Source organism: Sinocyclocheilus anshuiensis, unplaced genomic scaffold (assembly GCF_001515605.1).
Source record: "Sinocyclocheilus anshuiensis isolate Anshui unplaced genomic scaffold, SAMN03320099.WGS_v1.1 scaffold1277, whole genome shotgun sequence".
In the NCBI taxonomy this organism is placed as follows: Eukaryota; Metazoa; Chordata; class Actinopteri; order Cypriniformes; family Cyprinidae; genus Sinocyclocheilus; species Sinocyclocheilus anshuiensis.
In genome coordinates, this window is record NW_015549629.1 from 323,232 (window position 1) to 337,255 (window position 14,024).

A 14,024-nucleotide genomic window follows, 5' to 3' on the forward strand; every position below is an offset into this window, starting at 1 on the left:
TATTTAATTAATATTACTCATATATAATTACACTGTAACAAGGACACCTTAAAATAAAGTGTTACCAGTTAGGATTAGGGTTACTTACATGTAATTATATGCACAATTTATTGTTATCATAATAGTAAGGACATGTAACATGTGCAACAATGACACCGTAAAATAAAGTTCTACCGTTATTTCTTTAGTGGCCGTGATTCATAAGGTTGGTAAGAAGTCTAAATATGTTACGCTCTGTAGCTCAATAGCCCCCTCCTCTGGTGTGTGTTTGTAATATGTTCCACATTTACTTGGCATAAATATTGTGTAAAATAAAGTCTGAAACTCTTTTTAAAAATCCTAAAAATATATTATCTATCTTTTTTTAGATTCTTTTTTTTTCTTTTTGTGAAAGTCAACCTCAGGAGAGCAAACTATATGAGGGGTTTTATTTTATATGGTATGAGAATATATCTAAATCATGTTTAAAAATGTATGCAATGCGATACAATAAAATTCAATAAAAGGTAAGTTTAGCATAAATTAAACTGCCACTCAATAGAGCCTATAGCTGGTTTAGGACTAAATATTGGTTCATAATATTTATAGACTTGACAAAAATATTACTTCACCTTTCTTAACTTAAAAATAAAATAGAATAATCAGTTAACCAGTAAAAATAATAAAGAAATTGTTGTAACACTTTACAACAAGACACCATTAGTTAACGTTAGTCCATTAAAGAGTATTAATCGATACAACTTTTGATTATAATAATGTTGAAAATAACAGATTAATAAAGGGTTTAGAACTATTTTTCATTGTTAGTTCATGTAATTAACTAGTCAACAAATAGAACCTTATTGTTAAGTGATACCAAAATTGCCATACTGTGCAAAATAAAATAGGATACTAAGATAAAAGTAAATTAAGTAAAATTAAGTAAAGTAAAATACACCAGAATGGGTAACTGGGTCAAAGGTTTAGCTTACATTAAACTAGCCTAGCTAGTAGACTAAATGTTGGTTCATAATATTAATAGACTTGACAAATCGATTAAATCACCTTTTTCTGGTAACAGATTGAAATGGTTGAGTTTGACAAATGTCAACACAACAAATGGTGTAAAAACCAAAAATTGCAAAGACCATATTATTCGTCTGTATAGAAAGAGTCTTACTTTCGCAATTTTTACTTTAGCAAATTTGATCACAAAATGAATAACAAAACAGATTTGCCATGGCAAGCTAGTTTCACGTAATAGTTTATCTAACAAAGTAACATGGCATTTGTGCCCTATTCATGAAAAGCAGCATGCATTTTACAAATATAGTATAGCAGCTCAGGAAGCTTGTTATCACTGTGTTCCCATAGCGTCGACTTTAACCTTTTAGCAGCCGTTTGTTTTGCTATCGTACGGTTTACAACAGTCCCAGCGCTGATAAGACATGCAAAAGAATGTTGCTGTACTCCGTCCAATGAAATTACGGCATTGTTGATCATCCTCCTGTGTTATGAATCAAAAAATGATACGTGCACAACTCGCTGAGATTTCAGATCACATTTAATGATTTTCATTCAAGAGCAGATTCACACGAATCTTCCTCTGGTCAACAATTCCATGGCATTTCTCTCTTTCAGCCACAAAAATCTTTTCGTCTCTCTCATACACACAAATACTTGTACAGACACCGCAGTCTAAACCAGCTGAGGAGATCTTTAGGAGAACGTACACCATCAGCTGTAAAGCACATGCCAACTGGGCAACAGTCACAAAATGACCCAACTAACCAAGAACATAATGTACAGAGCAGTTGCATTTAAGAGACACGTTTTTAGAGTCCTTGCGCAAGGACTTGACAATCTCCCTTTGGAACAATCTTCAATTAAAAATCCATTCACATCCACTCGTCCGCATGAGCACCAATGTACTGTATCTTAAAAGAGAAACTGACAGAATAAAAAGTAAAACACTGATCTATTCCACTGGTATGTAACTGCAAGTAACGGAACACACGTCTCATTAAAAAATACACAGCATTAAAAATCTAAATAAATTCACAATGATCAAGATCACATTTGAAGTGTTAAACTGTTAATATCTTCTTCTTGCCTATACATATGTTAGGTTAGATATATCAATAATATTCCCTTTTGGAATAGCTACTAAAAGCCTAACAGTCAAGAGTTAAGTCGTGAAAGCTGCAACAAACATCCATAGTGGACCAGTTTGTTATTGCTTTCCTGTGCAGATATGGAAATTTAACCAAAAGCACTCGTATGTTTGGGAGGCAGTCACCGTATTCGCGGTAAAAATCGTCATAATCAATTCCTGGCATCACGAGTATGGTGTACTTGTATAGTATACTCATATAGTACACCCCCATTGTCAGTTGCTTTTTTATTTTTTCAAGCAAAACAAAAACTCTATATGTGTATGTATGTATATACTGTATATATACAAACACTCCCTAATTCTTAGCAGATAAGTTAAGTGCATTAACCTTTTACTCTTGTGAAACATTCAAATGTAGTGTAGCCAAATATTTCAGTTCGTTCAACATTCAGATGAGCCATAATTTGGGTTCTCTTGAAATGCATCTGGGAAAAAAGTGACTTTTATGAGCATAAAATACTTCGGGCCATCAACTTGTTCCAAGGCAATTTCTCAGAAAGCTTAAGTATCATTTATAAAGCAGCAAAGAAGACTTTTAGACAGCTGCGTCGACTGTTTCATTTAGAGTTTACTTTGTGCCAAGCACAGAATTAAATGGAGAGAAAATGGAGTGATCTAGGATCAGATTCATCAAAGCATTATGCAAAGCATCACATAAGCTTGTGCAAACGCGCTACAAAACAATGTGCCATACAAAAAAGCAACGAAGGCATAAATACGTATGGTTGAATACAACTGGAAGGCATGACAGAATTTGCATGCTCATTCTGTTGGTCATGTGCTAAAACGATGCATTTAACTAAGTGTGCTTAACTTATTTAAATATTTAGCAGCAATCGGTTCCAGACAAATTTGATCATCAACTCTAAGTGGCAAGACTCAACTGAGATTATCAACGTCTAGATTGCAGTGGGACTGCAGAAAAGAAAAGGCATGTCCCGTTTGGACACAAACCCATCTGTGTCTGCTTAAAACGAACGTCTCGTATCTGTTGATAACTGCATGGGAGTGCAGGCTTGTAGTTAATTATCACAGCTAAAACAGTTACAAACTCTGAACTTGCAAATGCTAGAAACAGATAAGCTTTGTTTCAAAGGGTCAAGGCCTTTTGTTTAAGTCCTTCATAGTAAAACCGTTTAAGGTTGAGCTTTATATCTGTGCCATTTTGATTGTAATTCTCTGATTTGCCGACAATTTAAGAATACATTTGGTAAGCTAACAGTTTTGAGTTCATTTTAAACAACAAATATTAGTCATTGGGCATAAGGGCCAAATAGCTTACTGAACTGAACTCACCACATCCTCATTCTGCTTTTTGAAACAATCAAAGCTTATCCACAAAACAAATGTAAAGTTGCATTATACTGTGACTTTTTCTTGTTCATAAATAACGGTCCATCCTTGCGAGACAAAAGGGAGATGAGAACTGTCATGGCAACACACCTACCTCACGCCTGAATCATAACAGATGCTTGCGATGTAGGTCAGGGTAAGTGGGTCGCTAGCTGAGATTTTTCGAAAAATCTCTCCCTTTGATCAGAGATTGAAATAATCAAAGATGAGTAATACAGAAACAAATCATGGAAATAACTGATGGCATCTCATACATATGTAGGAAGGACACATGGCCTAATTAGCAGGAGAAGGAACTGGCTCTGCTGTGGCCAGCCGCCCCGCGGAGGCTTGGCTGGGGGCGGGTGTAGGTGTGGAGGCTGATGTGGGCGTAGTTGTGGGCTTTGGGGAAGGCGTGGACAGGGTCGTGGCGGGAGCTGTGGTCGTAGTTGACGTGGAGGTAGCAGCTGAGACTAGGGGCTTGGGATCAGGAGTGTCACTTTGGGCGGGAGTGTCGTTTGTGGGTGAAGTAGTCTTGTTGTAGTTAAGATTGAGAATGTGCTGCTGTAGGTGCCTGATCCAGTCCTCCTGTACCGAGAGAGGGCCGTGAAACTCCACGTCACAGAACCTAAAAGAAATGAATTACAAATAAATGACAATTGGTTCTGAGGGCTTACACATTTACAGCTATTTTAAACATACTATCTAGATGCCAAAATGCATTAGGACAGTGGTTCTCAAACCTGTCCTGGAGTACCCCCAGCCCTGCACATTTTGTATGTCTCCCTCATCTATCCCAACTGATTTAACTCATCAGCTCATTAGTGGAGACTGCAAGACCTGAAGTGGGTGTGTCAGATATAGGAAGACATACAAAATTTGCAGTGCTGGGGGTGGGTGTGTCAGATATAGGGAGACATACAAAATGTGCAGTGCTGGGGGTACTTCATGGAGAGGTTTGAGAACCACTGCACTAGAACATAAATATGATCTTGGATAAACAATATGCTTCACATTTTAAGGCAACATAGACATGCTCCCATAACAAAGACTGTTCCAAAAGACATACATAGTTTTAGGCTGAAAAAAATATATACAATTTGAAATATTTTATGAGTTGAGAGAGATGCTGAATTATGTAATTATATATAATTTTACTTAGCAAAACATATAAATAAATATAATATATAAAATACAATTAATATAACAGCTCTAATAATAAATACCAATAATCACACTTTAAGGTCACTTTAATGTGTGCAATATTTATTTTTATGCTTAATAGTGCAAATATACCAACACACTAACATTAACTGAGAGCTGAGTGATGTAAGAATACTACTTGTTGCCACATGGAGTTGCTACAATTGTAGATAATGTCATTATAAATATATTTTACTAAACAGAAAAGTATCAAAACAAATATGTTAAAAAGTGGACTAGTCTATCCAGTATTTATGTGTATTATACATTCTTTATATTTATTGCCATATCATGTTATTAGCTTAGCAACATGCTTGCTAACTGGAATCAGGCTACGTTTACACTAGTGAGTTTTTGTTTTAAAATGCATAACTTTTGCTACGGTATGCCTGTTGTTTACACTACTCCGGCATTTTCGATCCTCAAAAACTGAGACTTTCAAAAACGCATCAGACCCTATTTTCGTTTGAAAACTCAGAGGTTGCGTTTCAGTGTAAACGAACCAAAACAGAAACTTTTTAAAACAATGGCGTGGCTGCCCACATTCGCACTAGTGTAAACGTAGCCTTAGTTGCAAGTTGGGCCAGTGAGAAGTGCTGTTTGCGTAGCACATGGAATTTCCACCATTCTAGATTGTTCTAAAACAGAACACTTACAAGGTTCCTTTTTGGTTAGCATGCTAGTAGGCAGTCAAGATATCAAGGCAGCTCACTAGGTTATGGAACAGATCTAATATCCAAGTACAGAATATACACAACTCACCGGCACTTGAGTGAGTAAATTTTACCCACAAGTCTAACCAGTGGGGTGGAGGGGGGCTTTGGCACAAGGGCAGGAACGGTACTGGAGCGAGGCTTTGGGGGGCCACTCTCTCCCTCACCTCCTTCAGCATGTGATGGGTGTTTAAGTGGCCGTCTCTCAAATCCTTAAGAGAAAGAAATTGGTAGCTTAGGTATAATTTTCCAGGCAGATAGAAGAAAAGGGATAGGAAGAGATCGAGGTGAAGATGTGCTCAGACCTCGTGGCAAACGCACGTTGAGTTCACTATGCGCCACCTGCGCATGTGGAAGTGCATTATTGGAATGATGAGCTCCAGGCTGTGGAATAAGGCCATGCTGAGTGGAACTTCCACTCCTGCTTTTTGCGTCAGTTCCCCGTGATGACAACCCCCAGGAACAACTGTTGACATCCTGTCCAATTGCTCTCTTTTGAGGCAAAGTGAGAGATGCCCATTTGGCCACAGCGGGCTTTTGGGAAACAGGAGTTGTAGAGTCAGAGTCACAGGATGGTAAGAGAGTGGAACTGCACCTCTGCAAAAGATTACAGCCATTTTAATTGATATTAAAAAGCAAGCTTTTAAAATTTTCACAGCAAGACACCACATAATTGCAATGACTGGGCAGGGTAGTAAAGAATCACAAAATTGTTCCAGTTGCTTTCATACTTTCTTTTGGGCATAGCGGGCTCCTTGTGCATAACTTTGCTGCATCTCTGCTGCCTTCTGTGGACGGCTGCGTATCCAGGCACTCAGCGTCTCGATAGGCGAACCATTTACACACCACTCAGTCACGCCAAACTGTCGTAAATGTGCTCGAGCGTGACTGGCCAGTGCCTTCCGGTTCTCAAAGTAGAATCCACAGAGTTCACAACTGGCATCTGAAAAGGAAAAACAAAAAGATGAAGTCACATTGTTCTTGAGACTATTCGCACAACAAGGAAACCAATAAATATTGTGCCAAACATGCAAACAATGAGTAGTTCACAATAAGACCAGAAACATCTAAAGATAGGGTCAGTTTTGATATCATTTTTCACTTATAACCACTGACATGATTGAATCTATTTTAAGTATTGGAATTCTGAATTGGGGTCTTTTATTTATTTGCTTCTGCAAACATGGAAGCAACACAGGCCATGCACTACAAATAGTCTTCAAACAATGTAATGGAAAATAACGAAATAAGGAGTCAGGCAAAAATATAACCTTACCCATGTGGCCTACCACATGCTTCTCCACTGAGGCTTTACCCTTAAAGGAATAGTCCTGTGGGGGAGGCGATAAGTTTTTAGATTGGATGAGTAGTGCTCTCTCTCCTGGCTGTCCCTCCTCCACCAGCACCTTCTTCTTCAGAGGAGGCACTCCAAAAATCTTCCCCACAGGTGAGGTGGAGGACAAGGCAACGCTTCCCAGCCCATGCTTATGAAGACGCGAGCCAGAGTGGAGCAGGTTAAGAGGTGACTTGCGGGACAGGGCAGAGGACTGATAGCCTGGACTGTTCAATGAAATCCCACCATCCTGACCCGGTTCCTCCTTTATGCCCAAGGCAACAGATGCAGGGGTAGTGCCTTGTCTCCTCATGACTTCCCACAGTGTGTCAATTGGCGAGCCGTTCACAGACCACTCTGTGATACCCATATGCCTTAAGTGAGAACGTGCGTGGCTTGAGAGGCCTTTGCGGTTTTCGAAGAATTCGCCACAGAATTCACAGCGAATATCACGGGAAGGTTCCTTCTCCTGAGTCATAACTGTAGGAGGAAAACAATAAAAAGACTACAGATTGAGCTGGGAAGGATTCAGTCATCCATTAAGATCATTGAAAATGCTAAGGGTAAACAAACAAACATATATCACAGGTGTGAAAACAGAAAAACATACCCAAGTTGACTGGATAAACAGTATCTGAAGTGTTTAAACTGGAATGTAGTGGCTCTGGGTTGTAGCTTTCATTTACTACCATGTCTGATCCTTTCATGGTAACCTCTACAATTTCAGGCTCTGGTTTCAGTTTAACCAGCCCTACGGTTGGGGAAGAACTGGTAGTAGATGTCGAAGGAGACATTTTGCGGGTAGCAGGCTGGTCATGGCTTGGAGTTTGGGCAAAATGGAAAGGCAGGCGCCCAAACAAATTCCCTGGTGGGGAAGAGGACTGGACTGCGGTCCGAGGCAGTCCAGAACTCGGAGAAGAGGAGGGGGATTTGGGGGACTTCAGAGGTATGATGGACGGTAGGCCTCGACGGACTATAATCTCTTTTAGTGTGTCAATAGGTGAGCCATTCACAGACCATTCGGTGATCCCAAGTTGGCGCAGATGGGAGCGAGCATGACTGGAGAGGCCTTTGCGGTTCTCAAAAAGTTCTCCGCAGAATTCACAGCCCACGTCTTTCATCGGCTCTGGTAGAGAACAATTTATCAGACTTAAGTCAGTTTAGGTGTGTAAATTACCTTACATAATTGAGGATGTAAACAATAGACAAGGACATGCAAAAACACATAAAAGTTGTTACCTATAGGAAAGGACATCACTTCCCCACTACTGAAACGAAGGACCTGTAACGAGGAGGGTTTCAGCTTCTTTGGGGGTGGGCCCAATAAGGGGTGGGTAGAAGAGGAGGTAGCTTTGGAGCCAATTGTTGTCCTCAAAGAAGAGGTTGCTGTTCTATATAGGACAGGGCTGGAGTGAAGAGATCTCTTAGGGGAAGTGGAAGTGGAGGGTAAGAGGGATGTCATGCTGGTCTTGTGGGACCTCAGGTCTTCTGGACCGTCTGAGAGAAAAGAATTTGCTCTGTGCTTAAAATCATCAGTCAAGATGAACCGATTGAGTAAGTCAATGGGGGAGCCCTTGGATTCTGAGTACTCAATCCCAAAATGGCGCAAATGGGCACGAGCATGACTCGAGAGGCCTTTTCTTGTTTCAAACCACGCACCACACAACTTGCAAATAATGTCTTTAGAGTCCATGTCCATCGCTAGAAAGGAGTGTGAGAGGAACAGAAAAGTTAAAGAGATTGTAAAAAGGACAGACAATATACACGCAAAAAGAACAAATTGATGACCACAAGACAACTAAAACAAATCACAAACAACTTGTTGAAATTATTTATTAGTATTTAGTACATTAAATGCTTTCTTACTAAGATTCAATGGGGCATCCGACTCTTGCGGTGCCCAGAATGGTTTGTTCGGACTGGAGAGGTTTGTAGACTGGTTCTTTCCTAAGGTCTTATGCTCCTGGGATCGCAGTGGGGAAGACACGGGTAGGAGGGAAGAGATGGGAGCCTTTCTCAGCACTGGGGAAGGGGACCGAGACTTTACAAATGGAGAGGAAGGCAGGGAGCCAGCTGCAGAGTGAGTAGTTGGGGAAGAGGAAACTTTAATAGCGGAACCCACAATAGAGAACGGGACAAGGGGCTTGGTGTCCAGCAGTCCTTCTTCAGTTTCAACATCTTTTGTGGGGCTAGGTATAGGAACAATAGGGGCATGGTGCTGGAGCTTCTTAGGAGATTCCACAGTAGGGGAGGTGCTAGTGAAGTGTGCATCAATGGAGCGTTCCTTAGTGATCTGGTAGAGGAGATCAATGGGTGCGCCACTGTTCTCTGACATGCCGATGCCGAGCTGGCGTAGGTGAGAGCGGGCATGGCTAGACAAACCACGACGTGTCTCAAAGGCAGCACCACAAAACTCACATTTCAACAGGTTAGAGCCTGGAAAACAGAGAAATGGTGATTCAGGACCTATCTTATGCATTTTGATAGATGGGACTTCTAACCAAATTTTTTCAGTTTATTCACTAAGCAGAGTTAATAGACCTTTACTGACTCTCCACTGTGGAAATCAAAACTAATGTTTGTAAAATGTCATGTAAAGAGACAAAAAAATCAAGGTGACAGACCAGATTAATAAGGAAAAATATATGTAACAACATCCCATCAGCTCAAATATTCATGTTCATACAATTAAGTTTAGGTAGGTTCAAGATGGCGCCGAGCATGGCAGCCGTGTTGCGAGCTCCGAGAAAACTCTGCAGTTTTTCGCTTGTTTTACTTGTTATTTTGTTGTTCTACGTGTTGGATGTTGTTAGTATAACTGTCTACGATAGACACACGCTTTTATGACTTTAACACTAGCAAATTCAGATGTTTTTAAAGGATTACTTCATCCATAAATTACCATTTCTGTCTATATTTACTCTATATTTACTCACTATCAGGTTATTCCAAACCTTTATGAATTTATGTGGAACACAAAAGGTGAATTTTTAAAGAATATTCTCAGATTTGAAACATCACAACGTGTGTAAATGATGATGGAGCTTTGATTTTTGGGTGAGCTATTATTTTGAAAGTAGATTAAAAGACTAAAATTCATATTACCCATAGCATCTGTCTCTTTGGATTCAGGGCTCTGTTCCTCAATAGAGAACAGGGTCTTTTCTCCTGGACTTGTGGCCAATTTATCTGTAACAGGCATTTGGGCCTCCTCTTCTTCCTCTTCCCCATCCTCTGCCTCCTCCCCATCTGTATATGCATAGACAGAGACAACATTTTTTAATTAGCTAATTGTAGAGTCAAACCCACCAAGGTCTCAAATGAATGTTTCCTTTAAACAAACTGTAACTAGCTTTACCTTCATCTAATGCACAGAATAAATAAAATAAAAATATTTTTGATTAATTTATGCTCAATTACCTGGCCAGGTGATTCTGTAAGATTATCTGTTAAAAGACATCTGCTAAATATTTTCCTTATTATGGGGTCAGTAACTTATAAGGCACAAAATCATCACAAAATATATAGTTTGATGTCAATTTCAGCGAAAGAATTTGAACATAAATAATTTCAACCTTCTAATAGCCCTTAAAATTCACATCAATTATTTTCCTTTGAGATTATACACTGTACAATTTCCAATCATATTTTGGTCCAATAATGACATTACAGTCTCCCAATTCTTTTGCCATAAATGTAACAAATTCATCTGTGACTAAACAACTATTTTTCTCTCTCTCTCTCAAGCACCATATTGCACAGAGAAAATGTTAAAAGGGGGAATAGCCCACCCCAGCATCCTGCTAAATCTTGTCCTGCACACAACTTTCATGGCTCTTTGATTGCAATTATTGGCAGCAATTAAACTTAATGACTGAGAGTTTTTAAAATGGACAAACTGGCGATAAAACTAGAAAAATAACTAGTAATGCTGACTAACAGCAACCAAATAGACTATAAAACAACTGGTTTGTCTGACTTAAAGTTGTTTAATTTTGATTTCTCGAGACTAACTATTAGATGAACATACAGACTGATACTTTATTCACTCCAGAGGTAAATTCAGCAGGTCTACATTCAAGCAGCACACAGTGATTTTCTTTTGAAGCTCCTGCTGGTCTCGCTCTTCTCAGCATATTCAATATAATAAGCTGTGAACGCGTTCCTGCGGTGGGCGTTTCTGTTCTGTCATTTGATCTGTCCTAGACACAATTCTAGCAACATCAGCCCTTTTTCTGCTCAGACTGAAAATGAAAATTCACTGTAATGGCATACTCCATGAAATAACCAGACAATAAAGAGGAAAAAAAGGCATTAAATGCATTAAGTTAAACACGAAAATCTACCGTTTAATAACTTATTCAGGACAGCGTAAAAGAAAACAAGTAGCGCTGATATTTTCTTTTCAAAATGTTTTGTGAAAGTGCGAGGAAAAAAGAGCTGGCGCGCTCCATTTCAACATTTAAAAAAGCACCGCAAGTAAAATGGCGAAGACTCAGCCTAATTTCGAGAATCATAAAGACAGGCTATGCATTGAAAAAAGAAGCCGTCATTTCGACAGGACATCGAAAACTGCCTTTATTAAGCACCTGAGCGCAAAATGTCACATATTGTGACTTTTCAGATCGAAAACTGTTCAGGCAGCAGGGGAATGAGTCGCTTTCGTACGTGCACTCTGTAACTGGACCATTCCTGGCATCAGTGATTTAAAACGCACATCGGGTATGACTGGAGCTTAATTAAATGTTAACACGATTGCAAGCTTTAAAAGTGGCGAAGCTCCGAGCATATGCATCTCTCACGCATCCCCATGCATGGCGTGGAAGTGCATGCACTCACCATTCAGCGGCTGCAGCGTATCGGACTTATTACAGCACCTACAGTCAGACAATTTTTCCGCTATTGTTTGTGTCTGCGGGGAGATGGAAGCAGCCATTTTGCCCCGCACACATGCACTAACGCACCAAGGCGTGACGAACCGAATAAAGGCGGAGACTAGGCAAAATATTAAATGCCAGACATCAATTACATTAATGAAGATTGCATTAAGAAAGTGTTCTGCACCATACAAAAAGCTTTACAGCTGCTTTCACAACTCTGCCCCTGACAGCATTACAAAAACCCCAAGGCATGCACAAGCTTTTGAGGTTTCCTTTGCTTTATTTTGAACTTCTGACCACAAAGCAGATCAGGTAAAGGCTATTTAATATAAAAGTAACCCGAGTAAGTAATACACACTTATTGTATTGCTTCGTTAACCTTTGAAAAGCGAGTTAAAACATCTAAACATCAAGAAAAAAATAACTGAGAAACAAAAAAAGTGATCTAAAGTGAAACCAGTCTGAGCCCACTAGAGATTTTGCATTGTTGCTAACGCAGTAGGCCTACAACCATTTCCAACACAAATGATATTATGACTTTCAATTTCATATTTTTTTAAACAATCAATTTTCTATATCCCCCTTTGCTTTGATAACAGCATGCACTAGCATGGACTCCACAAGTTTGTGTAATAGTTCCCTTAAGTTATTATCCAGCATGACTTTACAAAGTTTCAAAGACCATCCTGTGCTTCAGTAGAATCAAAGAACATCTGACCATTTGTACAAAAAAGCTTGCATTTGAGTAGTGACAAAAATAATGCAGACTCTTAAATACTTCTTATATATGTATATATATATATATATATATATATACACACACACAGTATCTCACAGAAGTGAGTACACCCCTCACATTTTTGTAAATATTTTATTATATCTTTTCATGTGACAACACTGAAGAAATGACACTTTGCTACAATGTAAAGTAGTGAGTGTACAGCTTGTATAACAGTGTAAATTTGCTGTCCCCTCAAAATAACTCAAACACACGGCCATTAATGTCTAAACCGCTGGCCACAAAGTGAGTATACCCCTAAGTGAAAATGTCCAAATTGGGCCCAAAGTGTCAATATTTTGTGTGGCCACCATTAGTTTCCAGCACTGCCTTAACCCTCTTTAACATGTAAATTTGCTGTCCCCTCAAAATAACTCAAACACACGGCCATTAATGTCTAAACCGCTGGCCACAAAGTGAGTATACCCCTAAGTGAAAATGTCCAAATTGGGCCCAAAGTGTCAATATTTTGTGTGGCCACCATTATTTTCCAGTACTGCCTTAACCCTCTTGGGCATGCACTGGGGCCCGTGCCGCGGGGGGGCCCCGCAGCACACACGGGCCCTGCCCACATTGCAAGCGACTATAGTAATATAAATGAATAATGAACGTATTAATAATAAAATACAGTTAGTACTGAGATTCTTCACAGAACTGAATAAATATATAAATTCACACAAGTAGTGTGTGTGAGCTTTAGTGGTCAAGTGGTAGAACTTTTATCAAGCATTTCCGAGGTTCTGGGTTCTAATCCACCCTCGTGTAGTTTTTTTTCTTCTCTCATTAAAACCAAAGGTGTTCATCAGTGATTGTATATCAAGAGCAAGGACATGTTTGTGTGCATTTTGTTTTGTGCTTTTACCAGAACAAAGCGTACGATCGTCTGTAAATTCACACAAGTAGTTTGTGTGAGCTTTAGTGGTCAAGTGGTAGAACTTTTATCAAGCATTTCCGAGGTTCTGGGTTCTAATCCACCCTTGTGTAGTTTTTTTTCTTCTCTCATTAAAACCAAAGGTGTTCATCAGTGATTGTATATCAAGAGCAAGGACATGTTTGTGTGCATTTTTTTTTGTGCTTTTACCAGAACAAAGCGTACGATCGTCTGTGTGAAGACTGCGCATTGTGCACGAGTGCCAAGAGAGAACTGATAACAGCAGCAACGAGCGCTTGCCATACCACATTCCAGCGATAGATCGTCTGTTATTTAACACAGACCAACGAATCTGTTATCAAATGGAGAGGTTTCTTTAGGTACATCCTCTCAAATGTAGGCCTTCTCAAATAATCAGGACTTGCCTAGAATAAAATCTATAGATATAAAACAGTTCAAGCATATCACAATGTTAGTTTAAATGTTTAAACGGTATAAATGTGCACTATTAGGCGCATATCCAATAGTTTGTGTGAAGAGTGGAAGCTGAAGGCACTTTGCAGGACATGGAGGCGCCAGCGCGATCACTCATTTGCATTTTTTTCTTGATAGTGGAAACAACTTAAAATACGCCGTAATTTTTGCTCATAAAGGTAAGAGTAATACATTCGGAAATGTAAAGGGTCTACTTTTATGTGTGCATTCACAATATCAACAAACGTTGTGCTTTTATAAAATAAATAGGAAAACAGAGGATGC

General features: G+C 39.3%; 1 protein-coding gene across 1 annotated transcript in view; it reads right to left on the reverse strand.

Moving 5' to 3' along the window:
- Positions 1-2,419: 2,419 nt before the first annotated feature.
- LOC107659574 (protein Wiz-like) overlaps positions 2,420-14,024 on the reverse strand; it is a 19,661-nt gene continuing 8,056 nt past the window's right edge. Inside the window, exons 9-17 of the mRNA XM_016448579.1 lie at positions 9,842-9,985; positions 8,603-9,172; positions 7,976-8,437; positions 7,347-7,862; positions 6,680-7,216; positions 6,135-6,346; positions 5,709-6,000; positions 5,453-5,615; positions 2,420-4,115 (exon numbers count right to left, since the gene is read on the reverse strand). Coding sequence (XP_016304065.1) covers positions 3,785-4,115; positions 5,453-5,615; positions 5,709-6,000; positions 6,135-6,346; positions 6,680-7,216; positions 7,347-7,862; positions 7,976-8,437; positions 8,603-9,172; positions 9,842-9,985 — 3,227 coding nt within the window. The 3' untranslated portion in view covers positions 2,420-3,784. The remainder of the gene's footprint in view (positions 4,116-5,452; positions 5,616-5,708; positions 6,001-6,134; positions 6,347-6,679; positions 7,217-7,346; positions 7,863-7,975; positions 8,438-8,602; positions 9,173-9,841; positions 9,986-14,024) is intronic.